At 35.5% G+C, this 24271-nt stretch overlaps 1 protein-coding gene across 1 annotated transcript in view; it reads left to right on the top strand.

The window, feature by feature from the left end:
* LOC101888581 (putative mediator of RNA polymerase II transcription subunit 26) overlaps positions 1–18015 on the top strand; it is a 360161-nt gene extending 342146 nt beyond the window's left edge. Inside the window, exon 4 of the mRNA XM_059128581.1 lies at positions 17335–18015. Coding sequence (XP_058984564.1) covers positions 17335–17982 — 648 coding nt within the window. The 3' untranslated portion in view covers positions 17983–18015. The remainder of the gene's footprint in view (positions 1–17334) is intronic.
* Positions 18016–24271: the final 6256 nt, after the last annotated feature.

The following is a 24271-nucleotide window of genomic DNA, read 5'->3' as shown; positions in this document are numbered from 1 at the left end:
ATTTAAAAAAATCTTTTTTTTTTTTTTTGATTTTACTAAATTTAGAACTAGGTCAATTATTTTTGTAAAATTTTTAATATAAATATTAATTTTATATAAATTTCAATTATTTCATAACAGCAACACCCTTTACCAAACATATCAATATTGATAGCTACCATTTCATTTCGCAATAACAAGCATATAATCTATTCCACATAACGCAAAAAAAATCTCTTGGAAAAATGCTTAAAATGCTAATATTTGTTTTATGACACACATACATTTATAATTAATAATATCTACACTAGTTATTTATGTTCGCTAATTTATCAGTATATCTGGCCCTGTCAATAGTTTATTGCAACAGAGCAAAATTTAAAACGATATATTTTAGTTTTAGTCATACTTTCGTGCCATGCAATATTCACAGAGTTTGTGGCCACCAACCAATCGACCAAAGTCTCGCTCTCAACAGTGACATTAAAACATTAATAAATAATCACTCTTTGCTAAATTAATAAACAAGGTCTTTATGTGGTGTCAGTCATGTTGCGGATGGAGGGAGGGAGGTAGGCACTTACATGTCCACTGGTTCGATTGCTGGCCGGTTGGGTGACAAACATAATGACATGCGAAAATATTGTTTGCAGTTATTACATATGACTTGTCGGTTGGTTGGCTCTGGCTTGTTCGCCGGCTATCTATTGGTAGTGGCAATAGAACGTGACTAGCATTCATGAATGCCAAACGATAATAACTTAACTAAGAATAGTGGCTGGCATGCGATTTGTAATGATAGCGAAGACAGTGAGACAGATTAGTTTGAATTATTACATACTTTGATGAGCGATATGCTGGTTTGTGCCACTAATTGGCTGTATTTATAAGAATGCAAGAAATCATGGCTGTCTTCTTTCGAAAGAACTAATTTCTCTGAGAATTGTTGGCATTTGATGTTATTTGTGCCGTTTTTGAGGTTTCAATATAATGGGAGAATTTAAATTTCCGAAAACTTTGCTATGAATCAATTGTTGGGCGCCAGCATAGTAGTTGCCTTAAATGACATTATAAGCTTTACAAAGATGTACATACAATGCAGTGATTGCAACAAGGCCTTCTTTCTCTGCTGATTCTAACATTGTCTGGTATATCAAAATCCATTCGTCTGTTAAAATCTCAGCCAACGATATGATTCCTGGTTTGTTTGGTTTTTCAATATCAGTCCACGTTCTAATTTTCGTTCTTAATGTCTCCGGACCGTATTTTAGTAAAAACTTTTTTAATTTTGATTTAATTTTTTTCAGATGTAGTTATTTTTACCCTGATTGTGGAAAAGATGTTTTGACCCGATTGTCCAAATTTAAGATCCAGTTAAGACCTGGATAACACAAATATACAATAGAGTTAATAATGTTTATAAAACATCTGCCTAACAAGTGGTCAAATTATGGTTCGGGAGCTATGGTAACATAATTGGTTGTTGGTACCCAGAATTTTTATATAACTTCCAAGAAGACCAAAAAGTGTTCATTATAAACGAAAAATAATAAAAAAATTTAAAAAGTACCAGTCGGTTTTGGCGACATATATATACCCTTCCGTTATGATTATTCAAACCCTTTGTGGGGAGGTGGGCCAATTTTGTCCATTTCGTATCTGACCTATGTCGGATATAAATACAACAACGTGCCAGCTTCGGACTAAATCGACTACCTCCTTCACATTTTTTGTCAGATTTGGACTGCATAGACTACCTACAGGGTGAAATAAAAAAATGCAACAAAGTCAAACGCCATAATTTTGACATTTTTTATACCCTCCACCATACTATGGAGGGTATACTAACTTTGTCATTCCGTTTGTAACTCCTCGAAATACTCATGTCAGACCCAACGAAGTATATATTTTCTTGATCAGCGTAAAATTTTAAGTCGATTTAGCGATGTCCTTCTGTCTGTCCGTCTGTCTGTTCATGCTATCTTTCGAATGAATTGACATAGGTGGCTAAAATTTTGCACAGATGTTTAGTTTTCCAGTAGGCAGGTTAATTTCGTGAATGGGGCATGTAGGTCCGGAATGGTTTCAAATTTGGTATTTGAAGTTCGAATTGGATACTACACCCTAAGACAGAAATTTGTCTGTGCAGTCCACGTCTTTGTATAGCCCCCATATAACGGTACCCCCCTATATTCCGTATTTTGATGATTTTAGCGACATTATTCACCGGAATTGTTTCAAATTTGGTATTTGAAATTCGAATTGGATACTACACCCTTAGACAGAAAATTGTCTATGCTGGTCCACGTCTTCGTATAGGCCCCATATATCAGGGATGAACTATATTCGGTATTTTGACGATTTTAGGTACAATACCCACCGAAATTGTTTAAGATGTGGTGTTTGAAGTTCGTAATGTGACAGAAAATTGTCTATGCAGGTCCAGGTATTCACGCAGCTCCGATGTAGCGGTACCTCCCTATATACGATATTTTGATGATTTTAGCTACATTATTCACCGTTTATTTCAAGTTTCGAATTTGAATATGGTAATGGCTTATGACAAACAATGCCTATGTAGGCCCACGTCGTATACATCTCAATATAACGTCTATATTTGGTATTTTTAAAATTTTAACAGAATGTTTTAATGATTTTATTTTCTGAAAATTTCCAAATTCGTTCCAAATGGTGGAGGGTATTCAAAGGTCGGCCCGGCCGAACTTACTACTTTTTAACTTGTTTAATTTTATTAAATGAAAGCAAAAAATGTCGGAAATAGCATCAAATTTTAGAATAAGTTTGGATTTGTTCAAATTGGTCACCTTTGGCACGAATTATGGCCTTCAAACGGCCAATGAAACCGTCACAAGCTGGCCCATTGCCGGCAAAACGCTTGCTTGAGGTGACAGCTCATTATATTGTTTTTGTTATTTTTAGTACCAACCTTGCTTTCCAAAATACTCCAGACCAACGGATTGGTATCCGGAGATTTTGGTGGCCATTGTGCGCTGGGAATGAAGCGAGGAACCTCATTTTGTAACCATTCTTGGCTGTTTGAATGTCCAAGGTCTGCGGCCGAAATGTTTGCGTGCCCAAGGCTTTAATACACCCTCCAGAATATTTTCGCGATAATATTCTCCATTTATTCTGATGCCACGGTCGATTAATACCAGCGGAGAGCAACATTCGGCTGTTGTTGCGGCCCTCTCATCACCATGGCCGGCGCTTGAGTTCTGGTGGCCAAACCAAGGTGCACATTTTCAGCTGACGTCTTTGGCAAGAAAACACGATCATTTTGTCTGTTTACAAACTGCTGTACAACGAATGTTTTCTCATCATCAAGCGAAGCAACTCTTTAGCTCTTTTGAGTCTATTTTCTTTTTGTAGCGGTGTAAGTTCTTGGACTTTTTGAAATGTCAATGGCTTTACCCCGAGCTCATTTTTCAATATTTGCCGAATGGAAATTGCGATATGTTCAGATCACCAGCCATTTTTCGGCCACTGCGACGCGGGTTTCGATCAAGTCGCTTCTTTACTTTTCGAACCATTTCTGCTGATGTTGCTGTTTTCTTACGTCCACTTCCTTGACGTCGGGCTACGCTACCAGTATCACGATAACGAGCGATGGTACGAAACACAAGAGATTTATTCACATTTAAATGCTGGAGTGCTCTGAAGGTCACTTGTGGCTTTCCAGCCAAATATAAAGATATCACATATCACGCTTCAATTCCATCACGATACCTTTTTTTTTTGGAAAATTCTCACCAAAATGCTTTTGTACGCTTGTAAACAATATAAAGAGTTGTCACTGTAACAATTTTAACAGCTGTCGGACGAGTGGCTTAGAAATGACAGCAGTCTGAAGTTGGCTGCAGTTTTTTCATCCCACCCCATAAATATACAAATTTAAGTTCGGATTATGATGTTGGGTACTGATCGGCCGAAGGTTATTCGGGCTCTACGATTTTCAGGTTACAATGCTTACAAATCTGTAGAGACTGCCATTCGATGAAAATCGACAAAATTATGTTAAGTTTTGCATTATTTTCCTCTCCAAAAAAGGCCAAGGAAAAAATGGTTGAAATATCAGGAGTATTTTCGAGTTTTTTTTTTTTTTTTTTTTTTTTTTTTTTTTTTTTTTTTTAGCAGGAATATATTTCTTGAAAGGTATAAAATTGAAATAGCGATTTCTTTTTTCATTTTTTTTTTTTTTTTTTTGGTTGCTTATATTAAAAATTAATTATGCTTTGCGGATGAATTTTCCATAGAATAACATGAAGTACGGGTTTATTCTTGGTTTTTGGGTAAGATCTAATAATAAAATATCAATTCTTAGACCCAAAGTAAATTTTTTTGACAATCAATTCTTTTGAAATTAAAAAAAATGTGAAAAGGTGGAGAACTTCCACCTCTATTTAGGGTACTTTCCGATATAGATTTTTTAATTTCCGATACACAAATATTTAATTATTAGCAATGCTTTTGAATCTGCTTACTCTTTTTTTTTGCATGGTATTAGTGGCCGTTTCATATTTACCAATGCGATGATAGATATCATAAAATTAATAGCACTTATAAATACATAAAATAGAATCTAAAAGATCAGACAATGAACAAGGTCGATGTCCTTATGCAATATATCTTGTAATTCTCTACTGCATTCAGGCATGTCATAATAAATTACAAAAAATAGGTGTCATATTTTTTTCATCTTCCTCTCTCTCTCTCTCTCTCTCTCTTTCTCTTTTATTTTACATGATAACTTCTATGGACGATAAATTGTAACTAATTGTAACAAACATAAAGTCACACCATATTCTGGAAACTGTAACCCTTTTGTGTGTGTGTGTGTGTATCCATCTGGGCCACTCTTTGAGTATATCGCAGTACATATCTTTTCCTTTATCCTCCTCAAAAGATATTCCATTCCTTGTTTCTGTATCTTTTTTTTTTAATTTACTACTTTTTGTTATGATTTACGGTCCATATTCTCCCATTGCTGGCGGCATGCCTAGCCACTGCTAGTGTTTCCAGCAATGACTGGTTCATGTAGTTACTCATCTGTGGAATTGCATACATTTCCGGAGACAAACACGCTCGACTTCTGTATATCTAGAGAAAGATATGCGGCAACAGCAGCAGCAATGGAAATAACAAGAGTAACGCACTTGAAATTATCTGATGAATATCTATTATGTCGACGTGTATTCTATTCTACTGGCATAATGTCGGCAAAAATGCAAGACAAGTAGATTTCGTGCATTGGGGTGGGGTGATATACTTTTTTTACAATTTTTCGATTTTTGTTTTGGAATAAAGTTAAAATCAAAACTAAAAACATCTTCCATAACCTCTCAAAAGGTCAAGGATTAAATATTAGAAATTTTATAAATTTTTTTAAAATTGTAGAAATTTTAGAATAAGAATACAACCTTTCCTAGGTCTACCCTTTTTAATGAAAAAAAAAAAAACGTGTCTTTGTATTATAGTAGCTTTTATCACACATTCGAACTTATCTGTTTAAAATACAACGATTGTCTCTGCCCGTCTTCGACGACAACCATGTATGTTTGTCCTGTTGTTCGTAGCCGTTTTTCCAAAAGGAATCCTGCGAATTTCTTGTGAAATGATTTATGTTCCTTTCGCTTTTGTTTGACTTTATGGTCGATGTTGTAGTTGTCATATTCGTTGTTGTTGTTGTTGTGTATAAAATCTAATTAATGTGATTTAAACAAAGCCGACGAGCATTGTTTAAAGAATTTAAAATTAAGCAGGTAATAATTGTTTGATAATATAACATTTTAAACAGTTTTTATGCCCTCCACCATTCTGAATCAGCGTTAAATTCTAAGAAGATCTAGCGATTTCCGTCTGTCTGTGTGTGTCTATCTAATAAGGCTTTCTTTCGAAAGAATTGAGATAGAAGGCTAAAATTTTGCACCAGTACCAGTAGGCAGTTACCAGTAGGCAGGTTAAGTTCGTAAATGGGCCATGTCGGTCCAGGTTTTCGTATAGCCCCCATATAACGGTACCTTCCAATTTACGGTATTTTTGCACACATGCATAGTATACCAGTAGGCAGGTTAAGTTCGTAAATGGGCCATGTCAGTCCACGTTTTCGTATAGCCCCCATATAACGGTGCTTCCCGATATTCGGTATTTTTGCACACATGCATAGTTTACCAGTGGGTAGGTTAAGTTCGTAAATGGGCCATGTCAGTCCACGTTTTCGTATAGCCCCCATATAACGGTACCTCGCGATATTCGGTATTTTCTTGATTTTAACGACATTATGTACCGGAATTATTTCAAATTTCGTATTTGAAGTTCGTAATGGGTACTACAGCCTATAACACAAAAATTGTATGCAGGCCCAGATCTTCGTATAGCCCTCATATAACGGTACCTCCCGATATTCAGTATTTTGATGATTTCAGCAACATTATTCGCCGGAATCGTTTAAAATTTCGTATTGAAAAAATCTTAATGGGTACTACAACATATGACAAGAAATTTCATATGCAGGTCCACGTCCTCGTATAGTCCCCATATAACGGGTTTCAATTAAGTGGTAGTTTTCGGATTTTTGTTGAAATGTTTTAAGTTCCTATAAAATAGTGTAGGCTATTAACTACAGCCCTCCGGAATTAATTCTCCGTTATGCATCAGATTCATATCCATCAACCCGAAACTACGGCAGTAATCACTCCGAGGACATTTGAGGCGTTTTCCATTGTTAACGCTGGTCTATTGTACCAACTAATAACTGACTGAGAATCAACGCCCGACAGATGTTAGAATCTTCGAATTTTGCGCGAGGACCATTCTTGATACGAAGGCCGAATTTTTGAAAAATGGTACGAAAAGTATGGACTTGGAATGAAAGTTAATGACGGAGTGCAGGATAGATGTAACAAAGGGTTTTTCGAAATTCGACCTTAAAGGTCACTAAATGTTGTAAAATGGTACGAAGCTTGTAAAATGTTACCATTTGGTATTATGTGAACAGAGAGTGGTAAAAATTAAAATTTGCTATGCGAATCAAAGTTGGAAAGTAAGTTGGAAATGTATACTATGTATACGGAATGTCATAAATGGTACTAAATTTGGAACAGTTTTACATAGTGTGAAGCTAGATGTTTAAGATTTGGCATTGGATCCCTGTTCGTGGTAGGTTTGTGATAAAGGGGTTGTTTTAGAAATGTGTACTGTAATGTGCACCAAAAGTATTAAATAGTACTATATTTTGTACAATTTGCTATTGGGTGAAGGGGTTGAGATGAAATTCTAAAAATTGACATTTATATTATTGATGGTATCTATGTTTGAGGTACGAAAAGTACTAAATTGTACTATATTTGGTATTACATGAGGGGATTGGGCTGGAGTCCTCAAATTTGTAATTGAGGTATCCGTTGGTAGTTGGAATTGAGATATGGAGGTGGTTTTGGAAATATTTACTATAATTGTACGAAAAGTACTAAGTGGTACTTAATTGGGTATTGGGTGATAGAATATAGCATGAATCCTTAAATTAAATATAGGTGCCTCTGTTGGTATCTGTAAATAAGATACGGAGGTTGTACAGGGTTGCCCATATTCGACGGACCCATCTGGCAACGCCATAACTTTTGCCAGAGATGTCACATCACCGTTTTTCTTCCAAAATGAAAATTGCCATGCTGTTACCATCAATCAGGAGCGTTATCGCGACATGATGACCAATTTTGTGATGCCAATTATTCGTCGAAAGCGTATGAGGCAGTTCTGGTTTCAACAAGACGGCGCTCCACCGCACACAAGTCGCATAACAATCGATTTTCTGAAGAATTTTTTTCCGGGCCGTTTGATGTCGAAAAGTGGTGATTTGGACTGGCCACCGCGTTCGCCCGATTTGTCGCCGCCTGACTTCTTCTTGTGGGGATATTTGAAGTCAAAGGTTTACGTTAACAAGCCAAGGACCGTGGAAGAGCTCAAGGACAACATTCGTGAAGAAATAGCCGCTATTCCGGCCGAAATGTTGGCAAAACGATGGAAAATGCAGCAAAAAGGGCACAATACGTCATCAACGCCAGAGGCGGCCATTTGAGAGATATCACATTCAAAAATTGATATAAACAAATCTACTTGGAACAAATTAAATGATTAACATTTCCAACCGCCAAATTTTTATTTTTTTCTTTGATTAAAAAAAAAAAAAAAAACATGGGTCCGTCGAATATGGGCAACCCTGTACTAAGCGATACTTAATTGGGTGATAGAATATAGCAGGAATCCTTAAATGAATATAGGTGTCTCTGTTGGTATCTGTAAATAAGATACGGAGGTTGTATTGAAAAAGTGTCCTATAAATGTTCGAAAAGTACTTGGTGGTACTAGATTTGCTATTGGGTGAAGGAATGGGGCTGGAATCCTCAAATTTTATATTGAGGTCTCTGTTGTTATATGGAATTAAGAAATATAGGTGGTTTAGGAAATGTGCTCCATAATTGTAAAATAAATAAATAGTATTAAATTGGGTATTGGTTGAAGGAATAGAGCTGGAATTTTGAAATTTGTTAATGAGGTCACTGTTGGTTTACATTTGGAGACGTTGAAATAGTTTTGGACAGAAAAATTGGATGTGGGTTCATTGTGCAATAGTTTTAATAACATCATCCTCGGTAAACTTAGACTTATAAAAATATATTTCTGATATTTGTTTTGGTGATTTTGCTAATGTCTTATATTCCTCCCATTTGTTTAAAGGCGCTTGCTAAATTCTTTGCTGAGGTATCCCTATTATCGCTTCCCAGAGCTATAATGTTGCAACCTTCTCTTAAATGCCTTAAACTTTTCGAAAACTTAGGATTTTTTCTTCAATAAATATACAGGCCTTGCAATAACTAAAATAAGAAGGTAAAAAAGTGGATAAAAATATAGGATTTTTTTTTGTGAATAGCGTTTCCTTATTTAAAATTTGGTATTTGACATTCGTAATTTATACTACAGCCTAAGACAGAAAATTGTCTGTACAGGTCCACATCTTCATATAGCCTCCATATAGTCCCAATAACTTTAAAAAAATACTTAAACAAGTAAGCAAAGGCTACGGTCGTGCGGGGCCGACCATGTGATACCCTACAACACTACAATATGTTAGAAGCCCCCTTATGTCCAAATTTTGAAGATTTCGCTTTTGAAATGATGTCATAGAGCACTGCCCAGATTACACTTAGCTCTTTGGCCAGGGACATTTGATCAATATTTACGCACTCCATCGTGCTGTTAGCTGATGTGGTCCATTTTACAGCTACATATACCAATGGTTATCCAAAATGCTAGAATTCTTCCCTGTCCTTAACTCTCTTCAATTGTGTGAGCAGGAAATTTTTTTTGTTTTTGGTTAATTTGAACCCCTAAATATTTTGCGATCAACTCCAAAGGCAAGAGGTCCCTCTGCGTCACCAAATTTAAACTCATCTATATGATTTGCTTGTCTACGATATTTGGCTTTATTCATTAACGAAATCAGCATAAAAAAGCCAGAAGTTTACCTTTTGTGAATTTCGGATATCGCCTGTAAGTAATGTTGGTATTTTTACACAAAAAGTAGTGGTCCATTCTACCCGCTGTCCTAAACTCTAACTTCATGCGAGATTTCCTTTGGATTCAATTTGTTAACTTTATAACGGCTGCAAAATCAGAAACATTTTTGAAAACCATAGGCCTAGCCATTCTGAGCCTAACCTTAACCTTTTTCGAGAGGATAATTGCAATCTGTATTAAATAACCCCAACCTGTGTTGTAAAATGAAAAAATATTACAAAATGTACAATTCAATATTATAAGTCAAATTGAAAAAATCGCATGCGATAAAAAATATGAAAAAATAAAAAAATGTCACAAAATACTAAAAATCTATATTAACATCATTATAGGCATCTTTTTATGCGATTTTTTTTTTAATTTTATATTTTTATGGTAAAAGGGCATTCTGAATTGACAAAATTTGGCGAAATCGGTCTAGCCATTCTTGAGATATAAGCATTGTATACTTCACCTCCTTCTCCTTCTTCTATATATACATTGTATATATTTCGCTATATATAACCGATATATTTACTATCGGCATCTACGCAGCGGTCAGAATTGACCTGTTCGCGTGCTTGAGATTTCGCCGGGATTAAGAATATTCGCGGTTTAATGGAAAATTTGACTTTTATTTAACACAAATGTTGTGGCCTATTTCACCCACCTAATATTACCCGATGACCATCAAAATTGGAAGGCTTCTGCCCAGCCCTAAGCTCTAGCCCCTTGCTAACTTCCGTGTCGATTGGTCTTTAATTGCGACCTGTAGAGCAACTTCAAAATCAGGAATTTTTTTCAGTTTTTGGTCCATTTTAACCCCTAAATATTATGCAATCATATCCAAAAGAAATAGGGTTCTATTCTGACCCTAGTCCCTCCTGCATTCTAATTTTCGTGAAGATCGGACCATAATTGCGACCTTTAGAGTGATTACAAATTAACATGGACAGACGGACGGACGGACGGACATACATAGCTAGATCGACTCAGCTCGGTGAGATAGGAAGATCCGTATATACTTTCCTATGCGGGAAACCAATATTTCGTGGTGTTACATAATTTTTGGCCCAATCAAACTTATAATACACCCAACACATAGTGTTGTAGGGTATAAAAATGCCTGTTTTTTTATAAAAGATCCACCAAAGACCTATGTCCTTCACCACTTTTTAAATTCTTTCCCATAGTTGGCAAAGCTGTTTAATTTAATTACCCAGTCAATCAATTTTTTATTTATCTTTATTAACATTTACTTCCTTATTTCCAACCTTATCGCTTTTCAATCGAACTTTGCATGTCGGCAAACTTGTTGTGCCTTCTGCATACTTTAAAAATAATCTTTGATTTTAATCTCTTCAGCATTACAAAACCGAGGTGTAATTGTGTTAACTCGGCACGTAATGGTAATTTGTTATTTGTGTGTTTTTTTTCTTGTTGTTGTGCTTCGAAATGAGCGTCGTATTGATAGGTGGCGCCACAGTTAATTTGTTATTGGATTGTCTTTTATGGGCCATAGCTGGTGGTGAGGCTGCCTGCCACTTGCGATTACCATACGGCTTAACATGCAAAACTACTAAAAAATGTCATCGAGGTGTTGGATTTGTTGGGGTTATAAACAACGAATTACAAATGTATCTATAATTACGTATCGTTTGCTCTGCAATGTGGTAGTGGTAGTGATGGTGGTGTAACTGGTTAATTTTGAAATCGAATGGAATGGATTTGCAAACTGTGTGCTGTATGGTTAGCGGTTGGCCATAACTCACAACATATCAATTTGTTGCGCAGTCTAATTGCAATTAGCATAAATCTTTGAGTGGTTTATGACATTCTCATGTGACGGTATAATTATTAATGCCTGTGGCTGCTTTTATGTAAATAACACTTTTATTGGAATAAATTGTTGAGATTTGTGGAAAGAAAATTTATGTTTGGAAAAGACTGTAAATAAAATGTAAGTTTGGTATTTAGTTACAATGTTAGTAAAGGTCAGTACAAGGTCATACATTTTGCATTCTAATTTGTATTCTTTATGACACACCACATTGTTTTCATTGTGTATAATATATTTTTCTCCCCACCACCTAATTTTCCACGAAAAAAATCGTTTTTTTTTTTTTGGCCATCGCCAAACAAAGTAGTGTCATTGAGAAAAGGTCAAACTTGTGAAAACTACACCCCAACATTTTTTCCGCAGTCGATTTTGAGTTGACTAAACGCTATGACCCGCCGCCAACACTTCATGCATTACAAAACGCCAATTTTATTCGGCAAAACTAAAGTGGGGTAAGTAGAGAGTGGTGTTTTTTTGTTCGATATAAACAAACATTTGCACTTGAAAGATAAGATCCACTAAAAATGCGCTCTCGGCTCCAGCCAATTGACAGAGAAAAACCACCCGACATTCAATGAAGGGGAAACAAAAGAAATTTTCACTGGTATTAATGGAGTGCAAGACCGAAATAATTTTCCACTTCCATTCTCCATTGAATTGGTTTGTAAGACTGAATAAAAAAAAAACAAATGAAAAAAGCAAAACGTAACGCAAGCAATCAACTGACACCTACTTTCTTTTGGAAATGCCATTGCTGTTGAACTGTGAAAGACAAAAATTACTGTGGATTCAATACAATGGAAGAGTCTTGGAATTCCATCTGGAAACCATTTGCCTTATCAACAAGTAAGAAAGCTGTCAATTCGGCCGGGCCGAACTTTTAATACCCTCCACCATTTGGAATGAATTTGGCTATTTAAAAAAAATCCGAATAAAATTCCCTTCAAATCTTAAAAATACCGAATGTAGCCGCGTGTATAAGACGATGTGGACCTGCATACGCAACTTTTGACATAAGCCTTTACAATATTCAAATGCGAAATTTGAAAAAAAAAATCGGTGAATAGTGCAGCTAAAATCATCAAAATATCGAATATAGGAAGCTACCATTTAATGGAGGCTATACAAAAACGTGGACCTCGACAGACAATTTTCTGTCACAGGCTGTAGTATCCATTACGAACTTCAAATACCAAATTTGAAACATTTCCAGTGAAGAATGCGGCTAAAATCATCAGAGAACCGAATATCGGGAGGTACCGTTGTATGGGGACTATACGAAGACGTGAACCTGCACAGATAATTTTTTGTCATAGGCTGTAGTATCCATTACGAACTTCAAATATCAAATTTGAAACAATTCCGGTTTATAATGTCGCTAATATCATCAAAATACCGAATATCGGGAGGGGCGAAGACGTAAATATGCACCAAAATTTTTCTGTCATCGGCTGTAGTATCCATTACCAATTTCAAATGCCAAAATTACGGTGAATAATGCCGCTAAAATCATCAAAGAACCCAATATTGGTTGGTACCGTTATATGGGGGCTATACGAACAAACAATTTTCTATCTTAGGCTGTAGCATCCATTATGAACTTCAAATACTAAATTTTTGAAACAATTCCGGTCAATAATGTCCCTAAAATCATTAAAATAACGAATATCGGGAGGTATCATTATATGGGGGCTATACAAAAACGTGGACCTACATGACCCATTTTCAATACCTGCAGACATAATATACATTTGAGTAAAATTTTGTCAACCTACTTAATTTCATTCGGAAGCTACAGTAATTTCCAAAGACGTACATACCGTTAGACGGACGGACATCGCTAAATCGACATAGAATTTTATGCTTATCAAGAATATATATACTTTGTGGGGTCTAAAATGTATGTTTCGAGGTGTTACAAACGGAATGACAAGCTTCATATACCTTCCATACTATGGTTATGAAGTTGGGAATATTTTCCAAAAAGATTCGGTTTTTTATAATTTCTTGGAGGACTTTTATATTTGTGATTTTTTTTTCAAATATTTTTCAATGGACAACCAGATGGCACAATTGTGGATTATTGAAGAATATTGTTTCAAGTGTTCACAAGCCATAATACAATCCATTTTATGGTGGAGGGTATAAAAATGGATAACAAAATTTATCATTGAAGCATTAGCTTGACTAAAGTGGATTACATATCAAATTTGCTGTAATACAGGGTTGCGTATACGTACTATCACAGCTTATACGCCACCTAGTCAACAATTTCTTCAACTACCCAGGAGTTTTGTTAAAGCAGCAAGTGCCCGCTACTTCGTCAGCTAAAAATCCACTTTATATTTATAGATTCCTTCCAACAGTTCTTGTTTGGTCCTTTTTAGTACTCAAAATGCACAATTTGTCCAATTTGACAACATATTTTAATCATCGTACTAAATGTTTTAGATTTCCAAAGTTTTTTATGCATAAAACTTAATTTATATACCATGTCAAGAGATTTTTTGTAATAATTTTATCTTTAAATTTTTTTAAACATATTTTCCTAGGACAAACAGGGCCATAAGCTTGAATTTTTAAAGATATTTTTTCAGTACAAACGGAGCTATAAGAGTGGATTTTTTTCCAATACAAACAGATCAATAAGCGTGTATTTTTTAAAGATATTTTTTCTAGGTCGAACAAAGTCTTTAGAGCGGATTTTTTAAACATATTTTTCTAGTACAAACAAAGTCATAAGAGAGGATTTGTTAAAACAATTGTCCTAGGACAAATGGTTAGCCTGGATTTTTTTAAAGATATTTTTGTGTTAATTATTTCCACTGAAAAATCACTGTGTCCAACTTTTCTGCTGACAAAAGCAATTTTCAACTAATAAAGCACTTTACGTTTTAAACCAAAGTAAGCGAGACTAAAACAAATACAAAAGAGGTTGCTGCTGTTGTTGTCGTTATCGTCGTCGGATAGTGTATACGAAGAAAGGTAGTAATGCTAAAAAAAAACACGTCACGATTTTAACCACATACCAGTCATTCATTCATTCGTTCGTTCATTGAGGATAACATTTTTTCCAGCACAAGGCAAGAACTCTAAATGTTAACAACAAATAGACGTGGTAGTTTTCACAAAAGAGGTAAAACAAATGAACGACAAGACTTCACAAACCTAAATGCAATTTTCGAAAAATGCTTTCACCAAACACAGAGTCATTGAATGAGGGCCACATTTGTTTTCCCTAAAAACAGTAATAGCCTTGCTCATTCAATGCTGTATTCTTTGGTTGCAACATTGCGGTATAATGAAGCAAATAGACTTTCCTTTCGACAAAGCATGAAAACTTATTTTCCGTTTTTATGTTAATTCTATCAAATGCAACAAAATGTTGTAGTTCTGGCAACAATTTGCACAGGTGAGGCATTTTGTTTGAGCAGAACAGAAATTCTTTTTTTGGTATTCTATACAAACTACCTTCAATGCCACTCTAACTTGTAGTGTAGACTATTTTGTTAAGCAATACAATTATTTGTATTGTGACACATACCTTGAAGAAAGACCACGAAACTAGTTTTGTAGAAATTTTTCAAAAGTGTTTGTTGGTTTGAAAAAAAAATTAAATAAAATATGTACAGGGTGAGATGAAAAAACTGCAAGCAACCTCAGACTGCTGCCATTTCTAAGCCACTCGTCCGACAGCTGTTAAAAATTATTCCAGTGACCGCTCATTATATTGTTTACAAGCGTACAAAAGCATTTTGGTGAGAATTTTCCAGAAAAAAAGTTATTCGTGATGAAATTCAAGCGTGATAGTGTGATTTCTTAACATTTGGCTGGAAAGCCACAAGTGGCTATCGTTAGAGCATTCCAGCATTTAAATGTGAATAAATCGCTTGTGTTTCGTGACATCGCTAGTTACCGTGATACTGGTAGCGTAGCCCGACATCAAGGAAGTGGAACGAAGAAAACAGCAATATCAACAGAAATGGTTCGAAAAGTATACCCGCGTCGCAGTGGCCGAAAATTGGCTCGTGAACTGAACATATCGCAATATTCCATTCGAAAATATTGAAAAATGAGGTCGGGGTAAAGCCATTGAAATTCCAAAAAGTGCAAGAACAGAAAAAAATAGACTCAAAAGAGCTAAAGAGTTGCTTCGCTTGACCGAAAGTGGTGAACTGCCGAATTTGGCTTTCTGCGATGAGAAAACATTCGTTGTCCAGCAGTTTGTAAACAAACAAAATTATCGTGTTTACTTGCCAAAGAGGTCAGCTGAAAATGTGCACCTTCGGTTGGCCACCAGATCTCAAGCGCCGGCCATGGTGATGGCCGATGGTCGCTCTCCGCTCGTATTAATCGACCATGGCATCAGAAAAAATGTCGAATATTATCGCGAAAATACTCTGGAGGGTGTATTAAAGCCTTGGGCACGCAAACATTTTGGTCGCAGACCTTCGACATTTCAACAGGACGGAGCACCATCGCACTCAGCACGCGCCACCCAAGAATAATTACAAATTGAGGTTCCTCGCTTCATTTCCAGCGCACAATGGCCACCAAAATCTCCGGATACCAATCCGTTGGTCTATTGTGTTTGGATATTTTGGAAAGCAGGGTTGGCACTAAAAGATACCAAATTGTCGATCACCTCAAGCAAGCGCTTCGCCGGGAATGGGTCAAAATGCCGCAGAGCAACATTCGGGCAGCGTCTGGCCGTTTGAAGGCAATAATTCGTGCCAAAGGTGACCAATTCGGATAAATCCAAACTTATTCTACAATTTGATGCTATTTCCGGCATTGTCTACTTTTATTAAAAAAAAAAATTTAAAAAAAATTAAAAATTATTGCGTTTGATATATACTTTATAGGATCTAACATGAGTATTTCGAGGAGTTATAAACGGAATGACAATGTTAGTATACCTCCATAGAATGGTGGAGGGTATATGTAGAAAGCATAAAAGTTCGGCCCGATCGAAATTAGTACCTATTAAAAAAAATGATGGCTCTAAAGGTCGAAGTTAAATTCGACGATAAAGCGGAGCAACAATTCCTTGGAAGAATTAGAAAAGCCCTGAAATTAAGTCCTAATTTCAGGCACTAATATTCAATAAAAAAAAGTCCCAAAAATAAAAAATATAAAGAAATTCACGATTATGGCTTGTGAGCACTTGAAAGAATATTCTTCAATGATCCAAAATTGTGGCAACTGGTTGTCCATTGAAAAAGAAAAACAGAATGCTTTTGGAAAATATTTCCAAATTATACTTAATTATAACTTATGTAGGATGAAGGATATTTTTATTTTTAATCTATTATAGGTGGCGATCTTATTTCTTATATTAAAATCCATAATCTATTTCAGGTATACTTACTACTTTTTATTTACAATTTGTTTTTTTTTTCTGCCAAAACTATTATTCTTCTTTGCTATATATTTCACATTCTTTCTATATTCTCAACACTTTCAGTCCTGCTGTGATTTTACATTTCCAACCAACCCTAATTGTATGCCACAAATGAGGTAACAATTAGCTCTCCTTTTAACAGAGATTTAATATCATCCACATCATTGCATCTCCTTTTGCTAACGCATAAACAAGTCCACCCTTAAAATATGTTTCACTCTTTCATCATTATCATGCAGTCTAACCCAAAATATCATTTAATTAACAAAGGTGGCTTTATTTTTCTTATATTCTTATAAATTCTTATATTTCCTTCATTATTTATTCAGAAACAGAGAAGAAAAAATTGAAAAGAATTTTCAATGGAGAAATGTCTCAACACATTTCGCCAACAACTAATTTACCGTTAGATTCTTGAATAATAACTAATTTTCTATACATTGTAAATTTTTTGTGTGTGTGTGTATAACCAAAGGATAAAGCACAATGACTCTTCAATTTTTTTTTTACCTTCCATTTTTGCTTTCTGTTTTTGCAGGTTCCTAATACACCGTTAATGGCAGCAACGACGACAGTATACCAAAATAATAATGGCTTTAACAATTCCTCGTCCTTATCGTCAAGTTCCCACACCGCCACCGTCAACACCATTACATCCAACTCATTCTCATTGTCGTCTGCATCGTCATCATCATCATCATCCTCAACAACAACAGCAACTGCATCATCGTCATCATTACCCGCCTCGAATACGTCGTCGTCGTCGTCGCCATCATCAGTGCCAAATGCCTTGGCATCGAGCACAGCACTGGCGGCTACAACGGTGCCATCTGGTGCAGCGCCAACAACTACCCTGGATACAGTAACGGCCGCAATACCATCCGCAACTCCTTCATCATCGCTGACGTGTTTGCATCAGAGACGTTTTCTTGATTGCCAGCAATTACATGCACAACCCACGGAGTTATTTAATAAAGGTAAGCTTGATGCGAGTAAGAGTGTATGTGTGTGTGCGACTTTAGTTTTCGTCATTTCTAAAATTACTTGCAGCATACCTTGGGGCGCACATTGTTATAGTTTTAACAGGTATTGTTGCATATCTCCAAAGGGGGAAGAGGGTTCGAAGAAAGGTTTTGTTTTATGTTTTGTGAGGAGGAGCAGAATCGTTTTGAAGGTGGTGTCGTAATGAGAAAATTTATTTCAAAAATGTCATAAAAAATTAAACTACACTGACTGGTTCGTTTAAGATTAGCATGACACCAACTTGGCAAACAATGTCTGAGAAGAACAATATGTTGTGACAACAGGGACTACATTAATTTTCATTCACGCATTTTTCATTTTCATATTTCCACCTTAAACTTAAAATTTAGGATTTTCTCTTACCTAAACCAAACTCGTTATTATGTAAATGAAAATTGTCAAAATATGTTCTCTGGTGACATTTCAAGTCAATATTTGCTCTGTGCACCAACGGATATGAATGAAATGGAACGCATAAATTATTGCCACAGTCAGCCAATATCATCCGTGTTTTGGCAACAACGTAGTGAGTTAACATGTTTTTCCTTTTTTTCTGTCAGCGGAAAGTCAATTTTTATTTGGTTTCGTTGTCAAGGACAAAACCGAAAAATGGGGACAATGTCAAATTGTATTCAATTTTGCTAAAAGCTTTTTACGTCAATATTTACATTTACGTTTACAAAATGCTAAAAGGGGAATGTTTATGGGCTCGAGGTTTTGTTTTTTTTTTTCCAAAAATGCAGGATCAACCATATTACATGATTTGATGGGTGAAATATATAGGTATGTGTACATTTAAACAGCAAATTGTTTTCTATTACCCCAAGGATTGCATGAGTCTTTAAATCTGTGAGTCAAATTTTAAAAATTGTATTTTTCCCCATTATGTGTTTTGTTAATTTTTATACTCTCCACGATAGTATGGAGGGTATATTAAGTTTGCCATTGCGTTTGTAACACCTCGAAATATACATTTTAGACCCCACAAACTATATATAGTCTTGATCAGCATAAAACTCTATGTCAATTTATCGCTGTCCGTCCTTCTGTCCGTCTCTCCGTCTGTGGAAATCACTCTAGCTTCCAAAAGAAAATGAAGTAAGTTGATAAAATTTTATTCAAATGTGTATTATGTCAGCAGGACTTTTGGTATAATGGTACCATATAATGGTACATCCCTTTTTTCCGTATTTTGGTGATTTAAGCGAAATTATTCTCCGGAAATGTTTCAAATTTGGTATTTGAAGTTCGTAATGGATAGCCCCCATATATACAGTATCGGCCAAAACCTAAGCACCCCCTCAGTACATATTTTTTAAATAATAATATTTTCAAGAAAACAAAGTTATTATGGTTTTTTTTTTATTTTTTTAATTATTTATATTTTTTGTTATTGAAAAACACAAACTTAAGGAATTCAGAATTTAATAAAAAAAGTTAATATTAAAAAAATATTTTAAGTCGCAAATGGAAGCGGACTAAACTAAAGCACCCCCTAATATTGTATCTGGAAATTTTACTGCCACATTACTGTATTAGTTAACGGTACACTCCAAAAATGCAGCAGCTATTAAGCTGCAGTGTTAAGAAAAAGAACTTGTTAGAATTTATGTAAAAAAAATATTATTTTAAAGTTTTCGTTTAGATAAGAGTAATGGCACGCAATAAGTACTCAAGTGAATTTAAAATTAGAATTCGTGATGATTGGAGAGCCGGCTCATCAAGACATCAATTGAGTGCAAAATATTCGATCAAAAGATCAATTCTTTCTAGGCTAATTAAAAAGTTTTTGCAGACTGGTCGCACATCTCCTACTCATTCTGGAGGAAGGCCACGTGAAACTTCTTGACAGGAATCAAAAGGACAGTCCAAAATGATCCTACAGCATCTTCTAGTCACATACGAAACCGTTTAAATTTAAAAACTAGAAGGGCGGTAGAGGCCGGATTATTCAGTCGACGACCAGCAAACAAACCTTTCATATCGTCAAAAAATAGAAAAGCCAGACTTGAATTCGCAAAGGCCCATCTCAGCTGGAGTGTCCAAAAATGGAGGACTGTGCTGTTTTCTGACGCATCTAAGTTTAATTTAAAGGATTCAGATAAGGCGTGTACGCAGATCAAATGGGCAACAGTTGAATCCTAAATATTGCAAAGGCACTGTAAAGCATGGAGGCGGAAACATAATGGTTTGGGATTGTTTCTCTGGCAAGGGATTGGTCCAATTCATAAGATTGATGGAATTACGGATCGTTTCATGTATCGTGACATATTAGAAGACGTGATGTTGCCTTATGCTGAAGAAGAGATGCCACTACAATGGACATTCCAGCAAGATAACGACCCCAAGCACACGTCAAAAGTGGTTAAAGAGCGGTTTCAGAACAATTTGATAAAAGTTCTCCCTTGGCCTGCCCAGTCCCACGATCTTAACGCAATCGAGAACTTATGGGAGATCGTTAACTCAAAATTCAACCGAGAAAATTGCAAAACCAAAGAAAATTTATTTGAAGCCGCAAAAATAGCCTGGGAAGCCATATCATCTGATATAATTAATAATTTAATAAACTCTATGCCTAAAATATGTGCGTGTGTCATCTAGAATAAAGGATTCGCAACGAAATATTGATTTCAATCGTTTTATTTTTTTTTTGCACCTTAAAATTTCGACTTTAAATATTTTTTGAATTCTAACTTTTTTCAATAAATTCTGAATTCCTATAAATCTTGTTTTTCAATAATAAATATATAAATAAATAAAAAAAAAATTGTTTTAAATTTTGTTTTCTTAAAAAAATTATCTTTTTAAAAAAAAGTACTGAGGGGTTGCTTAGGGTTTGGCCGATACTGTATAGTCGGAACTTTAATGATTTTAGCAACACTATTAACCGGAATTGTTTCTAACTTGATATTTGAAGTTCGTAATAGATACTACAGACTAAGACAGAAAATTGTCTGTGCAGGTCCACATCTTCGTATAGACACCATATAGCGGTACCTCCCGATAGTCGGTACATTGACGATTTTAGCGACATTATTCACCGGAATTGTTTCTAATTTGATGTTTAAAGTTCGTAACGGATACTATAGCCTATGACAGAAAATCGTCTGTGTAGGTCCACGTCTTCATATAGCCCCCATATAACGGTACCTCCCAATATTCGGTATTTTGATGATTTTAGCTACATAATTCACCGATTTTTTTTTTCAAGATTCGCATTTGTATATTGTAATGGCTTATGCCAAACGTCTACAATCGGAATTTTTAAGATTTTAACAGAATTTTTAATGGTTTTTTTTTGAAAATTGCCAAAATCGTTCCATAGATCGGCCCGGCGGAACTTACAGCTTTTTTACTTGGGCAAATTTAAATTTCTTTGGTTAAATACGTAATGTGCTAAAAATGTAAGAACATCTCTTTGGCAATAGAGATATAATGTTTGAATGATTTTCAATACAAGTACTGTATCCACAAATCTTTTTTTAAAATCATACTTTTTTTAAATCATAGAAATATTTATAAAAGTCCTGTTGTGAATCATTTTCTTATAAATGCACGTCTTGCCTCAGAAAAAGTCTTTAAGAACATACACGAAAATAATATTCCGAAAACCCTTAAATTGTTTCTTTGAGAATATTCTTACGACATGAAAATTTTTTTGGACAAATATAGTAAAAAGGTATAATTTTTGATATATTCACTGCATCCACCTAAATTCGATGCAAGAACTTTGATTAGATTATATAATTATTAAAAACCTTAGTAAAAGTTTTGTAATATCAATTGCTTGGCCACGATCCGACAGAATAGACAAAATTGGCTTATAAGCATTATTGCAAATTTGGATACGGAACTCCAAAGGCTGTTATGATAAGTTTATTCTTGACCCTTTATAGGAACGTTCCGAAAGGATTGTGCAACATTGTCCATTGGAACATGGAATATTGATATGTGTATCTGTTATGTTCCATCTTCACACCAGATCTTCGCATTTTATGAGATTTTGCTTATTTGAAATTTTGACCCATTTTGTGGGAGATACTAGAAGAAATGGTCCTGGTCATGCCAGTTGTTGTTTTAGTAGAAATATTGAAATGTTTGAAGGGAATTGCATGATCCATTCGGATTATGTATTTTCAAAATTTTAACCCTTTAGTACCAGAAGGAGTGGAGTGGGTATCTACAATCTTCACATCAGATTTTGTTTTTACAAAAATATTAAGACTTGCCGTGCTTGAGGGAATCGAATACTTAGACTTCAAGAAGCCTGTCTGTAGTGATTTTTTATGCCTTTCACCTTAACCGTTTTCAAATGTCTATGTGATCAAAATCCGTGACAAAATTCTTAGATCCAGCCATATCCTAACGAGGAGCAATTCCGAATTGGTCAAAACTGGGGCGTCGAAATTTTTCTATCAAAGCTGAATTTACTACGAAGATGGATAAAAATGGGCTCGCATCTTTTGGTACGTACAAAATAAAAGGTTAACATTTTCAACAAAATTACAGGGTGAGATAAAAAAACTGCAACAAACTGCTGTCATTTCTAAGCCACTCGTCCGACACCTATTAAAGATATTCCAGTAACAGCTCATTATCTTGTGTACAAAAGCATTTTGATGAGAATTTTCCGGAAAAAAGTTATTCGTAATGGAATTCAAGCGTGATAGTGTGATTTCTTTATATTTGGCTGGGAAACCGCAAGTGGCTATCGTTAGAGCACTCCAGCATTTAAATGTGAATAAATCCTTTGTGTCTCGTACCATCGCTCGTTGCCGTGATACTGGTAACTTAGCCCGACATCAAGGAAGTGGACGGAAGAAAACAGCAACATCAGCAGAAATGGTTCGAAAAGTAAAGAAGCGACTTGATCCAAACCTGCGTCGCAGTGGTCGAAATATGACTCGAGAGCTTAACATATCGCAATGTTCCATTCGGAAAATATTGAAAAATGAGCTCGGGGTAAAGCTATTGAAAACCCAATAAGTGCAAGAACTTATACCTCAACAGAAGGAAAATTGACTCAAAAGAACTAAAGAGTTGCTTTGCTTGGCCGAAAGAGTTGCTTTGCTCGGCACCATCGCACTCAGCACGCGCCACCTAAAAATGGTTACAAAATGAGATTCCAAAATCTCCGGATACCAATCCGTTGGACTATTGTGTCTAGAGTATTTTGGAAAGCAAGGTTGGCACCAAAAAATACCAAATTGTCGATCACCTCAAGCAAGCGCTTCGCCGGGAATGGGCCAAAATACTGATGACCAATTCGAACAAATCTAAACTTATTCTAAAATCTGATGCTATTTCCGACATTTTTTGCTTTTATGGCGTTTGACTTTGCAGCTTTTTTTTATCTCACCCTGAACAATAAGCGTTCAATCAGCTACTCATACTCCCATATGGCTATCTTCGCCTCCAGCCATACTGAGTTTTGGATTTTTAGGCCTGTAAACATGCCTCCTTGATGTCGATGTTGCGAAGACACCATACTTCTGTTATACACCCACAAGCATGTACTTAACATTGTTTTCTTGTTCCACTTACCCCTCCCTCCATCCCACCAGCACTCAATCCATCATAAAATATTACAATCTGTACTTAATTTTTGTATACGTGCCAAAGACAAAAGAAATATTGCTCATTTTATAAAAATAAAAAAAAAAATAAAAAACGAGCGAACGAACTAAGAATGAGTTGTTCACTTATTCGTCCTTTGTCGTTCGTCATCTGCTGTTTCATTTATAAAACAATACTTTGATGATGACGATGCTGATGAAAAATTTGATTTCTTACAATTCCGGAAGTTAAGCGAAAAAAAGTGCGGCAAAAAAATGCATATAAGAATGAAACAGTACAGGAAGAAGAAATCGTGGAAAACAAAGCCACATTATTGTCATTTTTCTATGGGGAATGAAATCATGCAGTAACAATCCAAGCAACTTGCGTGTATCTTAAAACGTTTCGTTTCTTTTTTTTTTTTTGTCATTGTTCTCACCACGGTTTTCGTTAAAAGCCATTGACATGTCATCACACACACACACACGAACACACATATCATACCCAGGCAGAATGCAACACTTAACCGTGGATGTGATTCAACCCAATGCTGCTGACATGCACCGAGTGAATGCACTGGCACTTCTGGGGCCACCTCTTTTTCCTTGCCATTATTTCGCTTTTTTTTTTCACTCTTTCTCGAGCAACATTCTCTCACCGTATTATTTTATAAATTTTCTTTTTTCTCAGTTCTTTGCACTTGCACAATTGCTTCGCGAATTTGTAGGTGTAGATACAAGTTTTCCTCTCTCTCTCACACTGTTTGCTGAGAAAAGGATGTCAATGCTTCATTTATTGTTAATGTATCCTTTTTGGTTTGTATATCCTTTTAAGTTTTTTTTCTTTTTCCGCTTTTGACAAACACAAATCGATTTTTTTTCTCCTTTAAATCAAGT

Source organism: Musca domestica, unplaced genomic scaffold (genome assembly GCF_030504385.1).
Source record: "Musca domestica strain aabys unplaced genomic scaffold, Musca_domestica.polishedcontigs.V.1.1 106, whole genome shotgun sequence".
NCBI lineage: Eukaryota > Metazoa > Arthropoda > Insecta > Diptera > Muscidae > Musca > Musca domestica.
The sequence above is the reverse complement of the archived record's forward strand: the minus strand, read 5'-3'. Positions and strand labels throughout refer to the sequence as shown.